Source organism: Caretta caretta, chromosome 15, assembly GCF_965140235.1.
Source record: "Caretta caretta isolate rCarCar2 chromosome 15, rCarCar1.hap1, whole genome shotgun sequence".
Taxonomy (NCBI): Eukaryota; Metazoa; Chordata; order Testudines; family Cheloniidae; genus Caretta; species Caretta caretta.
In genome coordinates, this window is record NC_134220.1 from 11710503 (window position 1) to 11736411 (window position 25909).

The 25909-nt window shown below is 43.7% G+C and overlaps 1 protein-coding gene across 3 annotated transcripts; it reads left to right on the forward strand.

Annotated features, from left to right (window-relative positions):
- The first annotated feature begins 1268 nt into the window (after positions 1-1268).
- LOC125623196 (serotransferrin-2) lies at positions 1269-25581 on the forward strand. Of its 3 annotated transcripts, none has more exons than XM_048822191.2 (17): positions 1271-1516; positions 4565-4728; positions 6054-6153; positions 7365-7541; positions 9210-9372; positions 9491-9555; positions 10240-10397; positions 12512-12698; positions 12849-12997; positions 13870-13960; positions 15144-15203; positions 15858-16040; positions 16844-17000; positions 19805-19887; positions 21230-21414; positions 21889-22024; positions 23112-25581. In XM_048822191.2, the coding sequence occupies exons 1-17, from the start codon at positions 1408-1410 to the stop codon at positions 23150-23152; spliced, it is 2208 nt and encodes a 735-aa protein (XP_048678148.1). In that variant the 5' UTR covers positions 1271-1407; the 3' UTR covers positions 23153-25581. The 3 variants fall into 3 exon arrangements, with proteins under 3 accessions (XP_074976340.1, XP_048678148.1, XP_048678147.1); XM_048822190.2 differs by having other exon boundaries at positions 1272-1516; positions 21838-22024; XM_075120239.1 differs by lacking the exons at positions 19805-19887; positions 21889-22024; positions 23112-25581 and having other exon boundaries at positions 1269-1516; positions 21230-21411.
- Positions 25582-25909: the final 328 nt, after the last annotated feature.

The window sequence follows — 25909 nt, forward strand, 5'->3', positions numbered from 1 at the left end:
CACTGCTTCTCTGTGAGACCAACCACTCCTGGTCTGCTCTCTCTCTCAACCTCCAGGATGAAAATCACTAGCCAGCCACTCCTGAATTATATTACAGATGGAAAGCAGCAAATTCCCAGTCCCAGACTTGTCCCCTGAAATGTGAGTCTTGTACTGCCCTGTACCCTCCTGGACAATACAGGCTCATAGAAAGTCCATCATTTCATTAATAGAAAATGATGTGCGCAAATCTTGGTATTCCAAATGGAGTTTCCCAAACACTTCAGTCCAAACACACTGGCTTAGATAAAACAAGTTTATTAATGACCGAAAGAAAGATTAAGTGATTACAAGTAATGAGGCATAAAAGTCAGAATTTGGCTATAAGAAAATAAAAGGTAAGATGTAACTAATATCTCACTTAACAAGCTAAGTGAATTGAAAGCAAAATGTCTCTCTCATCACATGGTTTTGCAGTCTTATTGGATGCCTTTCAGCCAGAACCCATTCCCCAATCCAGTGCTCCTTTCCTTGTCTTTCAGACGTTGTGGATGTTGTGAGCAGAGAGAAAGGGAGGAGAGAGAATCTGGGGAGTTTGCTCCCCTTTCTTATAGCAATTCTCTTATTTGATACTCATCTCCAGCTGGGGTTCAGGCAACAGAAAGTCTGTTTTCAAGGGAACCTCTAGTGTTCCATTACCAAGATGTATATTTCTTGCTCAGACCCTTCTTCCTGCCAAAGAATGGCCGCTTAACCATGTGATAGTCCATTTGAATATGTTGACACCTAGCTTAGGTGTTGGATAGCCTTTTGTCTCTGGGGAACTGGTTGAAGTGGTTTCCCCAGACTTGGAACATGTCTTATACAATAGAACTTTATAACTTCACATACAACGTTACCACTCATATTTTACCAGGATGGTAGTGTTCAGCAGATGAGTTTTCAAATGATACCTCACCAGGCATACTTTGTACAAAATCCAGTTTGTAAAAAGGGTGAACATGAGGGTACAGACTGTCACAAGCACAGACAGGGCAACTGATGAGTTCTGTTCAAGGTCCGCGTGGTGTTTGTGAGCCTAAAGTTACTGCTGGAAGCCTTTGGACAGCAAAAAAAATTAGGCACCAGGATATTGCATGCTCCCATATTGTGTCTGCCTGAAGGCTGTCAGGACTGAACCTCCAGCAGAGATTTGCGCATGGTAGAGCAGAAAATACACTAATGCTTTCCATCTGTGCCTAGGAATGGGGCCTCTTGCGCCTCCTTAATCCTCCTCTCACCTCATGGCTGGCTGCCATTCCTTCTGCCTACTCAGACACATCATCCCTTTTTCAGTCTTCTCTGTTGTTTTTATTGGTTTCTTGTGCTGATGCCTAAAACCATTTTTTTTCTGTCAGCAGCTCCAGTCATTGCATTGGAATCCCTGGTATGAGACAAGAAGAGAAGGCTCTGGTACAGTGGGATTACTGCTGCATTGTTATGAAGGCAGCCACAGCCACCATACTTTTCCTAGCTACCTTCGCCTTGCTCTCTTCAGGTAAGATTGGTACAGAGGGGGAGGGAGAAGGGTGACAGTCATCAAAACAAGTCTCAGGCAGTTTATGCTTGTTCTTTTTGCTTCTTATGGTACAAAATGGTTGCTGTTAGGTCTGTGTCTATTCTGATTACTTCAATTCTCATCTGGTGTTAGTCTCCCTGTTTGATCTGTGGCAGATGTTGACTTCATTAGTGATTCTTGAAAACAGCTTAATGCAGCTGTTCCTTGGCACTTTATTGCAAGGTTGTTTGCTTTGAATAGTTATGGGACCTGTTTGTTCTCTAACCTTAACACAGTGAAACAATTTAGGCCTAGATTGCCTCTAAACTTTAGGTCAACTTACCTACGCAGTTTAGGACTGTGGAAAAATTTCTTGCCCTAAGCACTGCAGTTATATCAACCTAACTTCCTGCGTAAATGCAGCTAGGTGGATGGAAGTATTCGTCCACCAATCTAGTTACCGCCTCTCGGAGAGATGGATTACCTATATTGACAGAAAAACTCCTTTTGTCAAGGTAGAAAGCATCTGTGCTATAGAGAAACAGCTGCAATCCCATAGCTGTACTGCTGCAATGTAGACATAACCTTTGTGTATTTGGAATGGGGCATCTTAGAAACTAAGGGTCTCTCAAATCCAGCTGAACTATGATTAAAGCATGGAGCTTGGCAGCTCCTGACAGAGTTGGCAGTTTACGTAATTAAACGTATACATTTTAAAATAAAATGCTAATTTCTGCACAAAACAAAACAAAAGCAAAACCCAAACCCAACCCTATATTAAGAAAACATTAAAGTTACACAGCTAAGCACTTAAAAATCAGGGAGCTACAATGGTAAAGTTGAATATATAACACTTTGAATACATTTGACCTGGTCTTTAATTACATGTTTTTGTTTACACTGGGTCCTCTCTTCGGTGACATGATCACTTATTATTTTGCATATAACATTTTTTTTTATAACTTTAAACAAACACACAGCATTTCTTCGTACCATGTATGACAATGTATTCTGGACAAAATGTCAATGAAAGTCATTTAAATTAAGAGTGCACAGTAATCTGTATTTATACAGTGCACCACAGATTAATTCTAGAGTTTAAGATAAGAATGAAAATTTACTAGCATCTATAGGCCAGTTTAGGTCCCAATCCTGCAAACATTTATGCATGTTCTTAATTTCATGCATAAAACTAATCTCATTGACTTCAAGGGGGTTACTCATGTGCACAAAGTTAAGCTTGTGCATACATGTTTGCAGGATTCAGGACCAAATCTGTAACTAAATTAGCTTCATAGCTAATTGCCTTCTCCACTGAATATCACTAAGGAAGGCTGTGCTGATGTCTGAAAAGAATGTATAGGATATGGGTGCTAACTATTAAACACATTCCTATGAGAACGTACTATATTAAAAAGCCTACATCAGTAAAGAGACCGACCATTATCACAGCAAAATTAGAATTGTCCAAGAATGAAAAATATTACCAAAAACTGTGCCTATGCAACTGAGGTTATAGAAAATGTTTTATTATATACTGTATTATTTCAGAAACAATAATACTTTGCACTTATTATGAAGACTGAACACATATGGAAATAATCAGAGATCAGACTTGATCAGTTTCTTTCGATATGTGCCATCAGGACATGTGATTCTCTCAGAATGCTTTCAAGCATTAGTTAACCTGTATGTCACCCCTGCAAGGTAGGCAGGGATGTTCATTTTACAGATGAGGAAATTAGCACAATAAGAAATCTGTCTCTGTTTCAGATTCCACAGTCAGTGAGAGAGTTGGGAAAGGAACTCAGAATTTGTGATTCACAGTCTTATACTGTAACCTCTAAAACTGAGTTCCCTCCCACAAACCCCACTGCAGGAGCTATGGAAATGTTTAGTCGGTTCTATGTAGAACTCTAACCTGAATGGATGCGGTCAATTTAGAAGCTAGTTCTTTATCTTGTCTCTGCTTTTTAGTATCAGTTCAAGTCTGCTACTGATCTGGGATATACAAACAATAGTCCTCATCCTTTTTACTGAGTGTCATTTCTGCCCCCACTAACTTTGGGGTAAGGTGCGTCTGGGGTTAATGACAATCAGCTAACAATCACAACTTGACATGTCTACATTAGCTGCAAAATCCTACTTAAAATCATGTTAGTGAAAACATGGCAGCTAACCCAGTTTAAAACATAACCTATTTTCTGTGTAAAGAATGGCCTTCATGATGCTCCATTCAGCTCTATGGGCTGCTTTCATGGGAGAGAGCCAAGAACAGAATTCCAATTCCAGCTCTGGCACTGGTTTTCAGTCTCGTCTTGGGAAAGGCATGTAACCTCTCTGCACATCATCTATAAAATGAGGATAATATTTCCTGCCTACTTCATGGCAGAGTGGTGGGGTGGCAAGGATTAATGTTTGTCAAGTGCTCTGAGAATTTAAAATGTTCTAGAAACATTGAGTATTTACAAGCTACCCCAGTTCCTGTTCCTCCTTGGCAGATTTCAGCAAGTGAAGCAAACTTCTCTAACCAAAGGAAAGTCCAGGAAACAGTTTTTCATTGTCCCCTGGATAACTTAGGCAGCTATGTTGTTTAGGAACAGGCCCAAGCCGTAAAATTCCCATCGTGATCTCAAAAGCCCAAAGTTCAGTAGTGTTTGGATCTAGGGTTTTGGTTCAGCATATTATATATAGTGTCTGATTTTTGCAAATGACTGCTGTTTGGGGTATAGATTTCAAACTCACCCTTAGAGTACCCTTTTTTTTGTTTTTTTGGATCTGGTGCTTTTAGTGTGGGCCTCTCATTATTGAAAACAGAATCCTAGCACTGAAGGGGTAGTCGCAGGGAAATAGTCAGGAAATGCTGTTCCCATTAAAGATGAGACTTTCCTCCCTTTGGCACTTTGACCCTAGAAACCAGTCTACTTTTTCCCTGTTAAAGAACAAAAACTAAAATCAGCTATGGTCAGTTTCCTCCATCTATGTCCCTTCTTCTGAATCTCCCTCTCCCCATTTAAAGAGCACGTGTCTTGCCTTGTGATCCTTCAGGGAAGAAGTTCAGATGGTGCACGCTGTCTGACCTGGAGCAGAGGAAGTGTGCTGAGTTATCTAAAGTACTCCTGGCTGTCCTACCTCTGGCTACAATCAACTCCTTTGCTAGGGTTTCCTGTATCAGAGCTCAAAATACTCATGACTGTATCGACAAGATCAGGGTGAGTCTGCAGAGAATCCCAGAGTTTATCTTAACCCAAAGTCTAGTTCTTCTGTAGCAGGGTGGGGGTGGAGGTGGTAACTACTACTACACAGAATCCATAGGGAAGTGAAATCTAGGCAATCATGGCGATGCTATTTCATCTGTGACAAAATACACAGTATCTGTGCAGACAAGAAGAATCCAGGTGATAAAAATCACTAATCAGTGATACAGCTACTGCTGAGCCAAAACAGAATCTGTGCTACACCTTTGTAATCCCAATGAAATAAATAAGAGCTGTGTGGGAGCAAATGAGCAAAATCTGTCTCCTCCCAGCAGCTGTTAAATCATGAAGACATACCAAAAGTCCCCTTGGCTTTTAGGTTTCAATTCTAGTTCAACTATATTTAACAATTTTTCTGCCCCTCCCCATTTAACCTCTAGTTAATCTTTCCTGAACCAAAGAGCTATCCTTTTTCCAAATAAAAATATCTTTGAATTATAATTTATATGAGATGAGGCAGTGAAGTGACTGGAGGTTTAAGACAGCTTTCACTGATGGGATAATGCTTCTCATACTGCTGTGTGCATTTAAGGACAAATTCCTTTGGGGAGAAAGGAAAATATAGCCCTGGCCTTCCTAGTAGTAGTTCAGTTTCGCTAATGTGTCTGAAACCTGACTGGGAAAAGGGAATTCAGTCTCCATTATCATTCAGCCCTGGCTTCCTCCACTGGATCCCAGCTCTGACTTGGAAAAAACAGCTGCTCCTGAGGTCAGAGAAGAACCTTGTCTCCACCTCTTCATTCAGTCCTGAGCTCCTTGTTAATAGATTATAAAGCTATACTTAGGAGGAGCTGCAGATAGTATGATTAAGGAAGGAACGCAAGAGTATCTGAAAGGTTTCTGGGGATGAATGGTGAGGAGAATACTCAACCAGTATTGGTGGATATGGAAGGAAAGAAAAAAAAAAAAAAAGATCTGGAGTAAAATCCAGACCTCACTGAAGTCAATGGGAGTTTTTCCCATTGACTTCAGCAGAACCAGGATTTCATCCTTGGGGTGGAAGGATCAAAGGAAAGGTGGAGAAGGGATGTCATCTTGCCAAATTAGGCTTGTGAAGAATACTCAGGCTTCATGCAGGATGAATACTGACACAGACAGACATGTTACATATTTGACAATCAATTCAGGTTGACATTCCACCATGCCAAGAAACAGGGATCCAACCAAAATTGAGGCAAGCGTTGTGAAAAGTCTGTGGTGAGAGCTCTAGTCTTCAAATCGCTCATTGTTCCCATGGACGGAGGGACTCTCTTAAATGGATGTTTTTATTTTGAAAAAAGGTGAATAAAGCAGATGCTGTCTCCTTGGATGCTGGAGATGTTTATTCTGCCGTGAAGCTGTATGGCCTAACTGTGGTGGCAAAGGAGATCTATGAGGAAGGTAGGTTAGCAGGAACGCCTGTTTCTAAAATACCTTCACTGTAACCGAATGTTATCACTAAGATAGAAAGTAACAGAGAAAGCACTACAATGGATAACTAAGGAGACCTCAGCCCAGAGCGTTATAGGAGAATCAATCCTATCCTCAGCAAGAGAAAGTATCTGTTACGTAGTGAGCCACTGTCCAAAGCAGGAATAAAATCTGATCCTCTGCTCTAACCACTACAAAGTAATTTGCCCCATCTCTATGCCTCAGTAGCTCTGAGGAGCTCTCATCTATTTCAGAGGGGTTTTAAGAGGCTTAATATAAGTTTGTAAAGCACTTTGAGATAAAGATGTCAATAATATCCTGCACTTAAATAAAATTTTTCATCCTCCAATCCTGTCCCCAGTACCTATAACCCACCCCTTCTTCTGTCTCTGGAGATCCATTTCCCACTGCATACTGGAGTTCCAAGCCTTGCAGCTAGACTGAAGATACATCCCTACCTTTCCCCCTTATCACAAAGCCCTTATGAAACCACACTGAAAAATGGAAGGGAAAAGAACAACAGGACTGAACAGTGGGTTGGAGGGGGTTGACTTACAAGGAAGGAGTAAGAACTAAAGCCTGGCCCAACCAAAACTAAAATTTCATGATTGAAAAGATCTGAAGGGAGTAAACCCAAAGGAGAGAGTTAAATTAGAGTGATATCTGAGGGAATAACTAGGAAAAAAGGGATGAAATTAAGGAAGGGAAAAATATTTGGCTGAGTATCAGAATCATCATGGAATTAAGACGTATTAGGCTGTGAAAGATTCAGAAGGTAAGTGCCAGAAGCCCCATTGGTTGCAGAATCTGAAACTAGATGGCACAAATGCTCAGTGCAATGTTTCATGAAAACAAGGCTACACCGGCCTTGGACAGATGGACTGGATTTTCTAATAGACCTTTTCCATCTCTAAGTTCTATATTGCTTGCTTTGCATGTTGGTAGCTCTTGGCTAGCTGGTAGTGTCTTGGCAAACCTGGTAGTAACATAACCAACAGAATGTTCCTTTCAGACCAACTCTCCTTTCCCTGCTTATGCTGGTAACTGCATTTCTTACATTTTGAGACTTTTTTCCTTAGCCCTGGAACAGAGATCCTCACATCGCTGTGCACCGCAGCAGTTGTCCTAAGTTTATTAAAGGGATAGTTATTCTTCCTGTATCTCCCCTTTCCCATCATTAGGAAACTGTGTGTTTGCTGTGGCCATTGCCAGACGAGGAACTTTGGACATCCAGAGGTTAAGGGGGGTGCGTAGCTGCCACAATGGAGCCAGGTGGACATCAGGCTGGAACATCCCACTGGGCTTCCTCCTGGCTAGGAATGAGCTCCTCTGGGATGAGGATCAGCCTCTGAGCCAAGGTGGGTGAGTGGACAGTGACCAACACCATGGGGCCAAGCTCCTGCCTATGTAAAGGAGAGTAAAGTGGTGGCAGGTATAACACCTACTGAACTATGCGGAACACACCAAGACCAAAGAGCCTCTGGGCTGGTGGACCAGATATCCACTTGGGGAAGCTTAGCCACTTGCTGCTAGCCCTCTTCTGCCAGTGCCTTTTCAGTGATCCCTCACAACAGAAAATCTATGTTAGCAAGAGCAACAGGAAACATCTGTGTTCTGTATTCAATGGGAGGTTAGGGAAAGGGAAGCACTGTACAGTAGCTTCTACAGCATATCGTCTTACCTTTTGTCATAAATATAAAGGGAAGGGTTGCAGGCTTTAAAGGCTTTAAAATCCCTCCTGGCCAGAGGAAAAATCCTCTCACCAGTGAAGGGTTAAGAAGCTAAAGGTAACCTCGCTGGCACCTGACCAAAATGACCAATGAGGAGACAAGATACTTTCAAAAGCTGGGAGGAGGGAGAGAAACAAAGGGTCTGTGTGTCTGTCTAGATGCTGTTTCTGCCGGGGATAGACCAGGAATGGAGTCTTAGAACTTTTAGTAAGTAATCTAGCTAGGTATGTGTTAGATTATGATTTCTTTAAATGGCTGAGAAAAGAACTGTGCTGAATAGAATGACTATTTCTGTCTGTGTGTCTTTTTTGTAACTTAAGGTTTTGCCTAGAGGGATTCTCTATGTTTTGAATCTAATTACCCTGTAAGGTATCTACCATCCTGATTTTACAGAGGTGATTCCTTTACTTCTATTTACTTCTATTTCTATTAAAAGTCTTCTTGTAAGAAAACTGAATGCTTTTTCATTGTTCTCAGATCCAAGGGTTTGGGTCTGTGGTCACCTATGCAAATTGGTGAGGATTTTTACCAAACCTTTCCCAGGAAGTGGGGTGCAAGGGTTGGGAGGATTTTGGGGGGAAAGACGTGTCCAAACTACGTTTCCCAGTAAACCCAGTTAGAGTTTGATGGTGGCAGTGGATATTCCAAGGACAAAGGATAAAATTAATTTGTACCTTGGGGAAGTTTTAACCTAAGTTGGTAAAAGTAAGCTTAGGAGGTTTTCATGCAGGTCCCCACATCTGTACCCTAGAGTTCAGAGTCGGGGAGGAACCTTGACACCTTTCTATCGTGCCTTTAATTTCAAAGGATCCCAAAGCCTTTGACAAATGGTGGACCTGATTCTTCACTCACATCTCACCAAATGGAGGATTGGATCCTATGGCTGCCCAGCACCAGTGAAATGCAGCCACCTTTGGGATGGAGAGTAGCAATCAGCTGTGGTATAGCAAGTACACAACAGTGAGCAGAGGCTGGTCAAAGACTCCAGGTTCTTACAGAAAGTGCCACAGATTCTTTAATGAACACACAGAGCAGACAGGGCCCTGGTTTTTAAGGGTAGGGGGCCCACATGCAGGAAGTGCACAAAACTTAATTTAACTCCCTCAGAAGGAAGAAAGATGGACTTGACCCAACCAGGCTTTGACCCTGTAGTTTCAGGAAGTATTTCATACCTGAAGCTTGGACAACCAAGCCATCCCCACTGGAGACTAATAACTTTTTACAAGTAGCACTTAAGGAATGCTACTGTTATCTCTTCCAGCCTTTGCCACTTGACTGTTTTTCTTATGTCTACAGTGATCAGTCAATATTTCAATGCCAGCTGCATCCCTGGTGTTGGTGTCACCTTTCCTCAGCTCTGTGCTCTCTGTCAAGGACCGAAATCCTACGTTAGGAACAAGAACCACTTCTGTGAGACCAGCAGCAGTGAGCCCTTCTACAACTCTGAGGGAGCCTTCAGGTGACCTCACCCCCACTCTACTTGCATTAGAGGTGGCTTGGGGGTTGGGAGGAAGAAGGGATGGCAGGAGGAGAAAAGCAGGTTTAAGTGCTAATGGATTGTGTTCATCTCTCTGCAGGTGCTTGAAGAATGGGGTATCAGATGTTGCTTTCCTAGATCACTTAACTATAATGAATGGCACAGGTAAACCCAAGTACTCAGATTTCTGTTGGCCTGCAACTTGTATTCTTTTCTACATGGATGCTTTGTGGGGAGATGCCCAATTCATTATTGATTCCAGTTTGAGTTTAATCTAGGCAAGCAACTCTTGAGGGTATGCCTCAGATCTCCAAGAGTCAGAGGGAAATGGAGAGTGGAAGGTTAGGAGGGAAATGGTGGCTCACAGGAGATGTTCTTTGTCAGAACCACCAAAGCTTTCCATTTTAGATTATTGCCTTAGCTCTCAGTCACTATTTATACAGGATGGCTCATCGTATACCAGTGAGGAACCCTTTAAAATTCCATGGGTACCTCTTCTAGAGGAGCAGTTTTCATTGGCCAGGCTTTTTACTTGACCAAAAATTTGCATCATATACCCAAGGTCGGTCGTTCACAGGGGTCTAGCAGCTTTTTTCTTTAAAGAAGATTTAAAATTATTGGTTCTCAGAAAGCGTCTCAAATTCCCCAGCCAATGTCCTTGTGCTTTAACGTCTCTCTTTGGTAAGGGGAGCAGCACAGAGAGAAACCTTCCCTGCTGACAGTTAGTATTCACTGCCCTGCTTGGGCACTGAGACTTGGAGCAGGCTCCCTTGAAATATGTTGTGTCTCCCATTCCTCTGCCAGGCCGGGTTTCACTTCACAGCTTTGATAGCTGCCCTGTTGTTTTAGATTCAGAACAAGAGGAATATGAGCTCTTGTGTCCTGATGGATCCACAGCAAAGCTGAGTGCCTATGGCACCTGTAACCTGGGTCGTGGGCCTGGGCGTGCCATCATCAGTCGCCACAACTTCCAGAAGATCACCAAGAAATTCCTCACCCTGATCCAGGTAATTTGGAACTGCTAATCAGGTTCCAAGCCCTCTCTGTGTGTAGATGGAATGAGCTAGACTGCAGGTGTTGAGGCTGCTCTGGGACATCCAACATGGCCATCTGCTAGGACAGGTACCCTGGTGGGAGTTCCAAAGGCTATTGGAGAGAGAGGATGAGCGTGCACAGCCTTTAAAGTTAGATCAGAATATCAAAGTAATACAGTCTTGGAGAGAGAGGGCAAGAGCGGAGGTCTCTCTCTGCTCTCCAGGATACTAATAGCTGCTTAGTGTAAATTTGGAGAGATCTTTGCTCTCGCTACATCCCTCCATTTGCTATTAATGTGCAGAGGGTGGAGATCTTTAGATAGTAACGTCCAGATCCTCAAACTTATTTAGGTATCTAACTCCCATTGAAGTCAATGGAGTTAGGGACCTAAATATCTATGGGACCATTTTTGTACATCATGTATTAAAATCAGTGCTTGATCCTGACTGGGGCCTCTGGGCATATCAATATATATATTTAACAATAGCGTCCAGCAGTTACCAAGAAAATCTGACCCCGGCATCTGCCTGTACCCCCTTTCTCTGGAAAAAGGAGTGTCATTACCAGTTCCAAGCCTGGACTCAAATCCAAGGGAAAAAGAATCTGAAACATACTTAAGAGGGAAGTGCTTGGAAAGCAGTAATGCCATATATTAGGAGGAGGTAATTTAATAGTATGGGCTTGGACCACCCTTGTGGGCACAGGAGGTGGTTTGCCTCTTCTTTGGTCATGGGGCAGGTGCACTCAGAGGAGAGATTCACCCATAGGGGAGCTTTAAACTTCCGCCAACTTCTGGCAGTGTCTTCCTGGGATACACACAGAACTAATGCGTCTCCTAGGCCTTTTGCCCAGCCACAGCCATTTTGTGGGCTATGCCCACCAGTTCCCAGGGGTCTCTTCCTTGTCTCTCTTCCCATTCCCCCCTAAATAGAACAGATTTGCAATGGGGTGATGGTGCTACAGTCCCAAGCTTTATCCCCTCCAGGTCAGGTTTCTCCCACCCCAGACCATCACCTGTGCTCTGCTGAGGCACTGAAGCAGGCACTGGGTGTACAGCTTGACTAGGAGATGAGTAAGTGGGGGACAGTGTAACGACATCTGAGTACTCAACACTGCAAATGCTCAGGTGGGAGGAGTTACGCAAGAGGGAGTAACAAGGAATCTTGGCTAACAATTACGCAAGGGAAAATATAGGATGAATATCAGGAAAAGCTTCCTGACAGCAACCTCTATGAGACTCTGGAATAGTCTCCTAAGCAAAGTGGGCAAAGCGCCATCCTTTAGAGATATTTAAAATTACAAGGGACAAAGCACTACCTGAAGAACCATCCTGCTGTGGCCTGGGGAGATAGCTAGGTCTCCTCTAGCTCTAATCTGATTCACTCCTACAAGCTCAGGTAGGAGCGAGCAGTGGAGGGGGAGAGGCCAGGCCACTGAAATTGAAAGGAGGAACAAACAAGGTCTCCTTCCCTTTGACCTCCAAGTGCCCACCACTGTGAATTATTATGCAGTTTGTCATATGGTTCGGGGACGTCTGGGTGCAAGCCCTTGATTACTTCTCCATCCATCCTCATATTTACATTCTCTAGTGGATAAATAGTGCTTGTTGCCTCCGCCTCCAAGCATCTCATATTCATTCAAAACTGAACACCAACTGCATAAGAAAGTTCTTACAACCCTCCATATCCTGCCCCTGAAATAGCCCAGGGTAAGTGAATAATTTAACCAAAACAGATACATCTTATGCTGTAGTCTGGAGCTCCTGCCTGGATGCTGCAGACAGCAGTCTCCCCTGCTGGAGCAGAAAATGAGCATCGCAGCCAATCACAATAATCCGGATGGAACAGGAGAAGCAGCAGTTCCTCAAATAACTGGGTCCCAGACCATGTACAGATGGAAACCAACACTTAAGACTGATGCACAGAGGGTTTGCCCTAATCCCAGGGAGTGTTAGAGTTCTGAGTACGACATAATGATCACCCCGTGCTTGCCATGACTCTAGACAGTGGAGGTATAGCAACAAGGCTGCTAGTCACAGAGGAGATGAGCAGCATCTCTACAGCTAAAGCCATTGTACTTTTCCTAGCATCTCTTTGGGCGGAAGGGAAAAGAAAGGGCCAAGTTTGAGCTCTTCACTTCAGTGCCATTCAAGGGGAAGAACCTGCTGTTCCACGATGCCACTCAGCACCTGCAGCTGCTCAAGGACAAAGCACAGATCTCCCATATCCTTGGCCTGGACTACGTAGCCCTCTTGAAGGGACTAGGCCATGAAGGTGAGAGCTCACCCAAGGGAATGGGACAGAGAGGCCCCCCACCCCTTTGCAAGGGGGAGACATGCACAGACCCAAAGAAGCCAACTGGTAAAGACAGCTCAGTACATGGGTAGTGCTAACCCCATTGCACACTCTGTCCTGCTGCTGCAGGGAGCTCACTGGACAACAGTGTGGTACGCTGGTGCTGCATCAGCAATGCTGAGCTCCGCAAGTGTGAAGAGTGGGCCCTGAACATCAAATCTGACCCCCTTGTCTGCGTCCAAGCCGCTTCAATGACCAACTGCATTGAGCTGATCAAGGTAAGAACCTATATGGAGTAAACAGGAACGCAAGGCACAGGCATGTCTGTCCTTGTCCCAAACACCTGGGGGCAATGGAGATAAACCAACCGAGGTGCTGCAGAAATTGAGACCGAGGGGTCCTCAGGCCCCCCACTGCAGCCACTGGGGTATGGGAGAGATAGACAGTTACACAGGTTATGCAGGTTCTAAATTGTCACTACCACAATTTCAGAATTAACTGCACCTTTGACAACACCTGTCCTGGTCTTCAAGGGCACCCACTTAAGGTCTCAGGCTCTCAGCCATCACCTACTTGCAGTCCCTCTGCACCTCACTGAGATTCCTCCAGCAGGTCTGACTTGGGGTTCAGTATCTGTCGTTAACCTTTCTCTATAGGCTACACAACAGTGTATAGCAGTTATCAACCAGCCTTCACACAGCAAAATATATTCATTTTTAGGCAAAAATACTAGAGAAAAATGTATAAAAACCAACACACATTCCTATATGCATGCTAACAGCTTATTAGATGCCACCCATCGGTCCTAGTAGGCCAAAGTCTTTCCAACCCTTCTACAAGGTTCTGCCCTTTGGTGAATTAAAAGAAGACTGAAAATTAGTTTACACTCAGCCTTCTGACACCAAAAAACATTTTTTGTTTGAATCTATGAAAAACCAGATTGAATTAGTCCACACAAACCTCCCCAGGGGATGGTACCTCTCTAAGAGTTGTTTCATCTTAGTGACTCACCTTAATCATCCCCTACAGTTTCCTAAAGAAACTGTGGTAACCCTCCTTCATAAATGTAATATTGAGGTCCCCAAAGATACTGCATGGGGTTGCAATATCGGTCACGGTCCCATGTGTTACTCTCTGATATTGTTGGCAGAGTAATGAGGCCGATGCAGCCACGCTGGATGCCACGCATGCCTACATTGCAGGGATATGTGGGCTGGTCTCAGTAGCTGCAGAATGTTATGGTGAGTTTTCTGTTCCACAATAATCCCTCAGGGGCTGGCATGGGGGAGACAAAAAAAACCCAAAAAACACTACCGTTAAAAACCTGGTAAAATTGCCACACAGCTGTGCCTAGCTGCAAAGGCAGGGGAAGGAGAACCAAGAGATCTGAATATTCTTCCCAGTTCTTCCACTGACTGGCTGTGAGCTCTTGGGCAAGTCACTTCATCTATGCCTCAGTTTCCCCACCTATAAAAGGAAACAGTTATACTAACCTGCCACAAGAGAGATGCTGCAAGTCTCTAATAAAGTGTTTGAAGTGTTTCACAAGCCTTGGATAAAATGCTGTAAATGCAAAGGATTATAGAAATTAATGGATGGGGTGCAAGATTCTTAGCTTTGAGAAACCAAAATCTAGAGAAAGCTGCATCTCCTCAGGAACTTTTGAGGTAAGTCTATACTGCAATGAAAGACCTGTGGCTGGCCCATGCCAGCTGACTCGAGCTGCAGGGCTATAAAATTCTGGCTGTGGCTGGAACCTGGTTTCTGGGACCTTCCTCCTGAAACCAAATATCTACATTGCAATTTTATAGCCCCAAATCCCAAATCAGCTGAACCAGCCACAGCTGTGCCACAGGTCTTTTATCACAGTGTAGGCATACCTTCAATGATGGGTGGAGGGAGGTGGGGGGAAAAAAAACTTTTTTCTGCACTTGTAAAGTCCATGACACCACATCCATTTTGGGAACAGGGAACGTGGCAGACCTTAAACCCTTCTCTGATCCAGCATGGCTAGGAAAGCGAGAAGACTATGATCGGATACTTGGATATGAGGAAGGAAACATTCCCATAGTCCAATTCTTCATCTAGCTGAGCAGAGTCCCTCTGTCTCAGTAACAGTCCGTGTCATTAGATCCTCTGCACTGAGTAAGTGCTCACTGCCAGACCCACAAGCCACGTGCACTTCATGGGTTCATTTTTCTATGGCGGGAATGCTGGCAATGTGAGTCCTAGCATAGGCCACCCCCCATCCACTGATTAGACTCTCCCAGATGCATCTTTCCTATACACGTGTGGTGTTCTTTAGTGATTATGTTGGTATCTAGTACATGCTCAGTGCACACTCAACAACCAGTCACCAGTTCTTGTGTATATGGTTTTGGGTTTTCAAACGTCACTCTGCTCTTGCTCGTCTCTCCTGCCCAGGAAAGGGGTGTGCCCCAGCTGCTGGGAGAACAAAGAAGCTGACCCACCTTGCAGATAAAGGTAATGAAGGATCTTTGAGGTATGGGTTTCTACTTTAATGAAGTGGTTCCACCCGGATGCTCAGGCAACTCTGCTGGGGTAAGACAGAATTCCTAAGACCTGTGAAAGTGGGGTGACTCCCAACTACTCAGCAGAGCAGCTAACAGCAATTGCAGGGCTCTACTGGTTCATACTTTATCCCCACTGAGCCGTGAGGATGTCATGCAGCAGACCCTCAGCCAAAACACCCAAACGCTTTCAAACAAAGCTCCATTAGGGATAGAGGAAGGTTATGAGACAGGAAGAGGAGTTCTCGCTGTATGTAGAGGTCGTGATGGTACCTTGCCCTAGGCTGCGGCTGTTGGGACTTACGCTAGCATAAGGGGCGTGCACGCACTGGTTCTGGAAGAAGGAGAATCCTTCTGTCTGGGGGCTAGAGACTTCACTGTTCCAGGCAGCAGTGCCAGGACTGAATTTTTGTGGCTCAGAAGACAATGCAGCTCTCAGTTCCCTGCAACTAAAAGAGCTCAGTACAGACGACAAGGGAAAGGGAGGCAGGAGTGTCATTTTAGGGAGGATACAACCGGTTCTAAAACTTACTTTTAACTTAGAGACTGTTCCCGTCCAAGATGTCTTGCTGTCTCAGTCTAACTGGTTCTTGTCATTGTCACACAGCACTGCCACCTGTCTACGCTGTAGCCCTGGCAAAGAAGAATGCCAGGCATGTAAATATCCATAACCTGAGGAGACGGCGTTCCTGCCACAGTCACCTGTACAGTCCTGGGGGGTGGCTGCTCCTCTCCAGGTACACAGTGGGGGCTCTGGAGAACAACACTGTGAACTGTGATATCGGCTCTGGTAAGGACTGCACCAGAATATCTACCAACTGGACAAATGATGGTGCCAAGGGGTATGGGAAAGGAGGAGGGAGAATGGAAAACTTCCGTCATTCTTACACATCACTTAAGACATTCACCATTGCTCCACTATGTCCCTCCAAAATACTCTCCTGGTCAAATGGAGTTCTGGGGGAGCGCTGCTAATTACCTCAACATCGGAAATTATTTATAAATGTGCTTATCACCACATTATGTTTAAAAATATTAAATACTGCCCATAACAGATACCCCATCCTCTCCAACAACTGCCCTCCATACCCAACTTTAAAACCCATAATTTAATACCTAATCAAAGTGTCTTGCACCATGCTCTGAAGGTTGGCAGATTCAGTCTGTAATGGATCAGAGGGGTCAAGTGTTAGGAACCGAGCTGCCCTCAGTGTGGCTAATTAAAACTTCCAGATATTGGCAGGTGAGCAGCATCCCTGTCGGTAGATAATGTGATGCAGTCAGTATTCCCCCACTGACAGCCTTACTCACCTGCAAGGTTTAGTTTTACTACTTTGCTGTTTGCTATTCTCCGTCACCCAAGCAGAAGTTAAATTTGTGAACTCTTTTATTGTAGGTCTTAGAGCATACCCACTCAGTGGATCAAGTGTCTGGTCCTCTAATCTTAGTAGCTGGGTGAGACAAAGGAAACAGGCTCTGGAAATGCAAACTATCTTACAATGGAGAAGTCAGTAGCAGTCCCTGTACTGTATTAGGAAAGAACATATTTTTAAATGCCCCACATTGACTAATCCCGTAATTTCTCTCTCTTAGCTTACCAGAGTTATTTTTGGAAGGGTTGTATGCCAGGAGCAGACAGGAACCTATGCAAAGTCTGTATTGGAGGTGGTGAGATGGAAGGGGAGAAAGAGTCCAGCAGGTGTGCTGCGAATCATAATGAACGCTACTATGGAAACATGGGTGCACTCAGGTAAGTCCCTCTGTTTGAGGCAAGGACGAAGCTTAAAAGCATCACCCAGAAATGGCTCATTTATTTTGCCTGCTGGTTTTCTAGGCAGGACTCATATTTAAACGCTGGTAACCATAAAGATGGCCTTTGGGTCAGTGTATTTTATTTCAACTGTGATTGCTTTGGGACAGCTGAGCTGGCTGGAGATTTAAAAGTTATATAGCCATTTCTAATGGAAAACTAGATAAGATAGTGATTCTTAACTCATAATCCACTAATGATACTTGGTGCACAAACCCAAGCCTATTCTGAGACCAACTGAAGAGGTAACAATTGCTCCACAGGGTCAGCCAGCACAACTGGTGTGGAATTTGAGCAAGTAGTAGTGCAGGATATGAAAGGCAATTATGTTGACAGGTTTCAGAGTAACAGCCGTGTTAGTCTATATTCGCAAAAAGAAAAGGAGTACTTGTGGCACCTTAGAGACTAACCAATTTATTTGAGCATGAGCTTTCGTGAGCTACAGCTCACTTCATCGGATGCATACCGTGGAAACTGCAGCAGACTTTATATATACACAGAGAATATGAAACAATACCTCCTCCCACCCCACTGTCCTGCTGGTAACAGCTTATCTAAAGTGATCATCAGGTTGGGCCATTTCCAGCACAAATCCAGGTTTTCTCACCCTCCACCCCCCCACACAAATTCACTCTCCTGCTGGCGATAGCCCATCCAAAGTGACAACTCTTTACACAATGTGCATGATAATCAAGTTGGGCCATTTCCTGCACAAATCCAGGTTTTCTCACATCCCCCCCACCCCCATACACACACAAACTCACTCTCCTGCTGGTAATAGCTCATCCAAACTGACCACTCTCCAAGTTTAAATCCAAGTTAAACCAGAACATCTGGGGGGGGGGGTAGGAAAAAACAAGAGGAAATAGGCTACCTTGCATAATGACTTAGCCACTCCCAGTCTCTATTTAAGCCTAAATTAATAGTATCCAATTTGCAAATGAATTCCAATTCAGCAGTTTCTCGCTGGAGTCTGGATTTGAAGTTTTTTTGTTTTAAGATAGCAACCTTCATGTCTGTGATTGCGTGACCAGAGAGATTGAAGTGTTCTCCGACTGGTTTATGAATGTTATAATTCTTGACATCTGATTTGTGTCCATTTATTCTTTTACGTAGAGACTGTCCAGTTTGACCAATGTACATGGCAGAGGAGCATTGCTGGCACATGATGGCATATATCACATTGGTGGATGTGCAGGTGAACGAGCCTCTGATAGTGTGGCTGATGTTATTAGGCCCTGTGATGGTGTCCCCTGAATAGATATGTGGGCACAATTGGCAACGGGCTTTGTTGCAAGGATAAGTTCCTGGGTTAGTGGTTCTGTTGTGTGGTATGTGGTTGTTGGTGAGTATTTGCTTCAGGTTGCGGGGCTGTCTGTAGGCAAGGACTGGCCTGTCTCCCAAGATTTGTGAGAGTGTTGGGTCATCCTTTAGGATAGGTTGTAGATCCTTAATAATGCGTTGGAGGGGTTTTAGTTGGGGGCTGAAGGTGACGGCTAGTGGCGTTCTGTTATTTTCTTTGTTAGGCCTGTCCTGTAGTAGGTAACTTCTGGGAACTCTTCTGGCTCTATCAATCTGTTTCTTTACTTCTGCAGGTGGGTATTGTAGTTGTAAGAAAGCTTGACAGAGATCTTGTAGGTGTTCGTCTCTGTCTGAGGGGTTGGAGCAAATGCGGTTGTATCGCAGAGCTTGGCTGCAGACGATGGATCGTGTGGTGTGGTCAGGGTGAAAGCTGGAGGCATGCAGGTAGGAATAGCGGTCAGTAGGTTTCCGGTATAGGGTGGTGTTTATGTGACCATTGTTTATTAGCACTGTGGTGTCCAGGAAGTGGATCTCTTGTGTGAACTGGACCAGGCTGAGGTTGGTGGTGGGATGGAAATTGTTGAAATCATGGTGGAATTCCTCAAGGGCTTCTTTTCCATGGGTCCAGATGATGAAGATGTCATCAATATAGCGCAAGTAGAGTAGGGGCTTTAGGGGACGAGAGCTGAGGAAGCGTTGTTCTAAATCAGCCATAAAAATGTTGGCATACTGTGGGGCCATTGTGTATGCCAACATTTTTATGGCTGATTTAGAACAACGCTTCCTCAGCTCTCGTCCCCTAAAGCCCCTATAAAGTCTCCTGCAGTTTCCACGGTATGCATCCGATGAAGTGAGCTGTAGCTCACGAAAGCTCATGCTCAAATAAATTGGTTAGTCTCTAAGGTGCCACAAGTACTCCTTTTCTTTATGTTGACAGGGAATCATTCCCACCACCTAATGGAAAGAGAATATAAAATAACTGGAGACAGAGAAGGCATAAATAGAATGTTCCAATCGCTGTAGTTGAATGGTATTAGCTTGGCAGCCCTAGAGACAGAAATCCAGATACAATATGGTATTGCACGCTTCTTTATATTGCCCTGCCAATATGCCTCAACTCCAATTTGGGAGTCAGCTTTAGGAATGAGGAGGTTATTCAGTCTCCATGCCCGCTGAGACTTTGGTCTGTTTGCTGAGATTGCCAGCAAGGAAGCAAATAGTTATTTGTAACAGACACTCATTCCCCAAGACCTCCACTGAGACCACTAACTCATTTCACACATAGATTATCAGTTGCTTCAGCATATGGTGGTACCTTTTGGCAGCCAGTGACCTAGACTAGACTCAGATTAGTATCCAAACCCTTCAGTCATCTACTGCTCCCAGAAGTTCTAGTCTCTTAATCTGATATTGTGATAAACTATTGCTTTCCCTTGCACTAGGTGTCTAGTCGGCAGTCCCAGTGGAAGGAGCTTTGGGGACGTGGCTTTCCTGGAACATCATAACCTGCTCAAGAATATTGAGAGTGAGATTGTTTGTCCCATCCTTTGAGTATTTCAGCTGGTACCAAAGTTTCTTCCCACACAATGATCATGATTCCAAAACATCCACATACAAAGGTCTAATCTGAGCATGCAGCTGTTTTGTCTGGGTTTCAAGTCACAAGGACCTTTCTGCATTTGAATGCGCCAATGAAGCACAAGATTCAGTTACAATTTAGTTGGGGTGGGGGTGGGGAAGAAGAGGAAATAATCAGTGTGAGCAGGAAGACAGGGAGAAACAAGACTTGGAAAGTGCCCATTTGGGAAAAAGGCCCCTAAATAGCTCCAGAAAACCCATTGACTCCCCGTGGCATCACAGCCTTGTCCAGAGGCAGCTGCAGTAGTTGTATACGGTTATGCTTGACCAGAGAGTGAAGAAAATCGGGGCAGTGAGGTAAGAGATACCACAGTATATGCTGAAGTGTAAAACCCTTGCTTATGCTGGGAAATGCTCTGTGGCTCCAACAGACTCTACATAACAAGAGAATTGATCTGACTTTATCATGGTGTGTTATTTTGGACAGTGAACATAAGTGGCTGCAAAAATCTCACTACTGAAATTAGCTACTTGTTCTCAACTAAGTTACTTCAGAAATGGCAAAAAGCAGAGCAGTACAACAGACAGAAGGGCTGCCAACTGGCATGTTTTAAAATGAAAATCAGTTTTGGTTAGAGGCGCTTACAATAGAAAAGCATTGAAACCCCCCAAACATTCCTTTTGCCAATCTTAATAGCAGATAAAACAGATCACAGCCTTCAGGAAGGGAAGGAGAAAAAGAAACTCCATTTTCATTTGGCCTTACAAACCACTAAGTAGAGTCTTCCCAACAGCACATTAAAATTTCTGCCGTCTAAATTCCAGGGAAAGGCGTTTGTAAGAGATTGTGTAGTCTTTCAGAAAAGATACACGTATCTATAAGGAATTGGACCTCCATTTGAACAGACACACTGATTAGCAATTTCTGCAGAGCAGTTAATGGCTGAATGGTCATGGAGACTGAATTAGCTTTTCTCTAAGAGGTCTTTCCAGCGGCAGGTTGAGATGGATTGATGGGCTGATATGGCACTGATATTCATTGCAGTTGTCACAGCCTACAGTCACTGAAATACAAAGCCTCCCTACAGAAACTCCAGTGTGCCCACTATACATCCTCTATAGAGGACTGTGGCAAGTTGTACTTCGAACACAGTGCACTGATTGTTTTTTCCCTTTCCAATGGTAATACTTTGCATGGGATTTCACCTTGTCTCAACTGAGATCTAGCTGATGGCGTGGACATGGGATTTACTGAGCTGAACCCTGCTGCCTCTCTATCTCCTTTGCAGGTCTGCAAAGCTCAGGTTGGGGTACAGGTTATACCCTCAACGACTTTGAGCTGCTGTGTCTGGATGGAAGGCGTGTCGCAGTCACAGACTGGGCAGACTGTAACCTCGGCCCTGTTCCTCCTAACATAGTCATGACTCGACCAGTGACTACCACCAAGATCTACGGCTTCCTGATGAAATCCCAGGTAAGGCAGAAGATGGGAAAGATTGTTATCCTGTTCTGGTTACACACTACTGAAACCCCATCAAGGTCCAGAGTCCAAAACCTTCCAAACAAAATAAGAAATAAAGTACCTCCACAGCCAGCACTAAAGGTTTAAGACTGCACAGGAGACTAACGAAAAGACCATTCGGATTCACTAAAGGAGAGTTTCAGCACCAGTAGCTCCTACATCATGTTCATATTCTTGCTGAGAAACAAGCCTCTGTGGTCCTGTAACAGACAATGAGTTAACATGCGGGAGGAGTTTGCAAGAGCCCCAAATAAGGCTAGCACTAGCTGAACCTTATACATCTCTCTCTTTGCGAGGTTGCTACATGGCTGAAAACTCACCTGCTTCATCTATTTTGTTTTCTGCTTTGAGTTTTTTCTTTTCTTTTCTGTTAAGGAAACTCTGGAAACAAATCTGGATTCTAAGTTCCATCTGTTTCACTCACAGAAGTATGGAGAAAGTGATCTGCTCTTTAAAGATGCTACTCAGTATCTTGTTCACACAAGTCACCTGGGCTATCAGTCAATTCTTGGAGAGCCCTTCTTTCAGCTGGCAGAATCTGTGTTTAACTGCACACATGCAGGTAATGTGACGTAGTTCATGTTGAGCTAGAACATACAACCTTAGAAACATGCCTGGACAGTAGCTGTCAGCTCCTACTGACAAACTCATTTTTGCTACTTCAACTACTGCTAGGGAGTTCCCCCACAGCCGAAATTCCTGACAGCAATTCCTGCCTGTGGGCACTGGTATGTGAATGTTCTAGGGCAGTGATTCTCAAACTTTTGTACTGGTGACCCCTTTCACGTAGCAAGCCTCTGAGTGCGACCCTTGCCTTATAAATTAAAAACACTTTTAAAATATATTTAACACCTTTATAAACACTGGAGGCAAAGCGGGGTTTGTGGTGGAGGCTGACCGTTCGCAACCCCTCCCATGTAATTACTTCGTGACCCCGAGGGGGCCCGACCCCCAGTTTGAGAATCCCTGTTCTAGGGAGCTTCCCCACAGACATTGTTAAAATAACCGTTGCTCCCAGCAGAGACAGCACTTCTGCAGTAACACCCACTGACTGCACGGTTTAAAAGATTCTCACACGGGGGGGAAGACAGTGAATAGCTAAGCAGGTTATAGTTTAATCTTGTGGCTAAATCAATGGTAGTGTAAAGCAGGCACAGGTTTATTGAAGACAGGTCCATTTATACCAGCTGTGATTTTGCCCTTTGATCTCCACAGACCAGCTCTGTGGCTGGGGGTAGGTGGGAAAGAGTCACTGATTTCTTTCTTGGAGATGCCAAGATTGGGGGAGAGAGAGGTCGAGTTTTTTTAGTTAAAATTTTAATTTTGCCTTTAAAAGGTACACTGTCACACTGAATTATTAAAAACCAAAACTCTTTTCAATAGTATGTCTGGAGAATTTTAAATTACTATAAAAGTCTTGTATAAAGCTACTGAGAGTAATATCAAGGTATGCAGCTGGCCATCAACAAAATCATGAAGCCAACTATATATAAAGTGCTGTTAAAGGCAGAGTAAAACTGAAAATAAAAAGATTCATACTAGCATTTCAGTTTTACTGACTTTAGGTGTGGTATGTATGAACTGTTCAGACAGAACTGTAATTTTATAGTTGAGAGTTTTAATTAAAAACACTGTATTTTGATTTATAGACATCTTAGAATTCTGCAAACAGGATATCTGCACATCTTAGATGTGCAGACATATCTACAGACACGACACACAGAAGTTCCGCAAGACATCCACCACTGCCACCCAAGTTGAAATCAAGAGATGCCAAGAGGATTTTCACCACTTGAGACTGGCTATTTTCTGTTTCATAAAAGCAAGACAGACCTCGTTTAAATACTGAAAAAACCCAAACCTTGCAGTTACCTTGCACCTACTAATATATACACTCCCCCATTCCCCATGACAACTACTGGGCTGGAGGTGCTGATAATGCTTCTCAAATGTCACTCCCATTTCCTATCCAGAAGCACTGCCTGTTACCTACGTTCACTCCACTTGGTGTGGAGTATGGCACCATGCAGAGCAGTACAGATCAGACAGCAAACCTTGAGACTGGGCCACTGGCATCAGAAAAGCAGCACCAGCAATTAAGATCAAAACGCAGTATTTCCAGTTTAAACCCCACTCCCCACCCCCACAATTCAGCATCTTTATAGGAAGGACAGGGCCACGCTGAGGGCCACATTGGGCCTAGGAATTATTCCTACCTTTACAGACCAAGTACATAACACAGGTTAGTGCGTCGTTCCCCTAACATGTTTCATTTATACTACATTTTCATTTAAAACAACTTGTTATCTGAGGTAACTACAACATTACTTTTATATGCATAGATCTTGCTATAGTTAGCCGCTACACACTACCTATATATTTACATCTAGCACAGACAAGTGTATCCATTTCTGCTATGAACAGGGAAGGGTTTATTTCTCTTCTGTTTGTATGACCAGCCAAGAATGTGTACCAAATGAATCAACAGATTTTGCAGTTATCCCTTGGGAAATTAACAATCTATAATGAATAAGTTTCTACCATCAGAACCAGTTCCTATATTCTTAATAGGAGGTGGGGATGGTGGGAAGGGAACAACAATGGAGTTCCCATTCTTGTCCAAAAGAGCAGCACATAACAGGGTATTTCTCATGACTGAGAATAATCTAATTTGTGTTCATCCAAACCTTAGGGAACCTTCTCACAATGTATATGGTTAAACTGTTCGCTTTTTACAAGAGGAGGTGCTGGAACACAGTGCAAGGTCTCTGAAAGGGAGTGGTGTCTTGTTCGCATTGTAGTTCGCATTAACTTTAAGAACTCAGTTGCAACCTTGTGGAACCATTGTACGTTACCAGGCACGAGGCGGATTCCTAGAACCATTCTCTTAGTTAGTTAGTTAGAATGGGCTGGGAGTGCTGCACAGGCAGCCTCATTAGCCCAGGGTGCAGAGAACACCACCATTCAGCAGGATATTAAGAGTGGCAAAACAAATCCAAGCCAGTCCTCTTCAGACAGATGATAGGAAATTTAAGTAGGGATTGTGAGAGCACGTTAGTTTCATTACTTGTAATTTTTGTTTCCCATGATAGAGGACATCCCCTGGTCTGGACATTACTCATGGACAGGGATCTGTGTTCTCTGCAACATCATTTCATCAAATTCTGCAGCAAGAACTCCTAGATTAGGTAACAACATATTTTGTTGCTATGAAATAGCCCTCATTTTCATCCCCTCCCATTTCCACTAGGTTTAGATTACCCTAAATTACCCAAGGGAGGAGGAGTAAGAAGTGAAGGCTAGCCTCCTGCATTATCTGGAGAACAGCACAGGATGTGAGGTCATGGGAGCCATGCCACTTAGCACAGCAAAAAAACCACACATAAAACTTGAAAATAATCATTGCTGAAAATATTTTACCATTTTTGATCACCGAGTATTTGACTGTGAAGCATTAGTCAAAAATACTGATGGATATAAAATTTGTTGATGAGAATTTCAACATTTTTGCTGTATTCTCCAGATGGCTTAATTCCATTTCCAGGCCTCTTTTCCTGTGATGTTCTCCAGGTTGTCTCATACATTCTAGGGAAGAGAGAAGCTTGTAGCCATCTCTATCAGCTTGTGTTTCCCTGGCTGCTGTGCTGTTCTCCAAGCAGTCTCTCTACTTCTGGCTCCCCTGTTCCCTGGCTCCTTTCTGCCTGGCTTGATGAAACAGTGCAGGGAGCATGCACTGTAATCCAACTCACTTGCCCTCCTGGGGAAAGCTACCTATAGCCGAGTCCCAATATGACAAGGAAACCAAAGAAAGTGCATCGTGCTGCAGCAAAAAGGAGAAGTCTGTGGCATCTTGGTGTCAAATACTGCAGCCACTGAATTGCAGAGTACACAGGGTCATGCTCCTGGGCTGAATCTGTTCGTTCCGCCATATTTAATGCAAGTTTAGGCTTCCTCATGCCTCCACTTCCTTCCTTTGAGTTCATACACCATCTACTGGACTGATGCAGCACTGCACTTTGAACCCAGGAGGGGACTTCCACAGCTGAGTGTACATAAACTAGTAGAAAACATTAGTAAGACTACGATAGAATGTAGGATTAATAAAATTAAAAAGCATAACAGCTTCAACTGCAAGTTTTGTTTTATCAGCAACATTTTTATAGGTAGTTAGGGTCTGTCCAGAATGCCAGATGTCCTTTGTTATGAGAAATGCGAATCACAGAGAAAAAAAAAAAAATCAGTCTTCTGCAGGAATGACTAGATACAAAACTTTAGAGCAATAAATCTGTTATATCAAAGTGATTAATTCTTAGTTTGAAGTCATCAGCCTGGTTTCTTCCAGATTGTAGTATATGAAGAGCAGGCCTAGTTAATTGTTTCTAATCTCTCATGGGTTATGAATTCTGTCTGACTGTTCAGTGTCTCATAGGCAGGAATTTACAATACC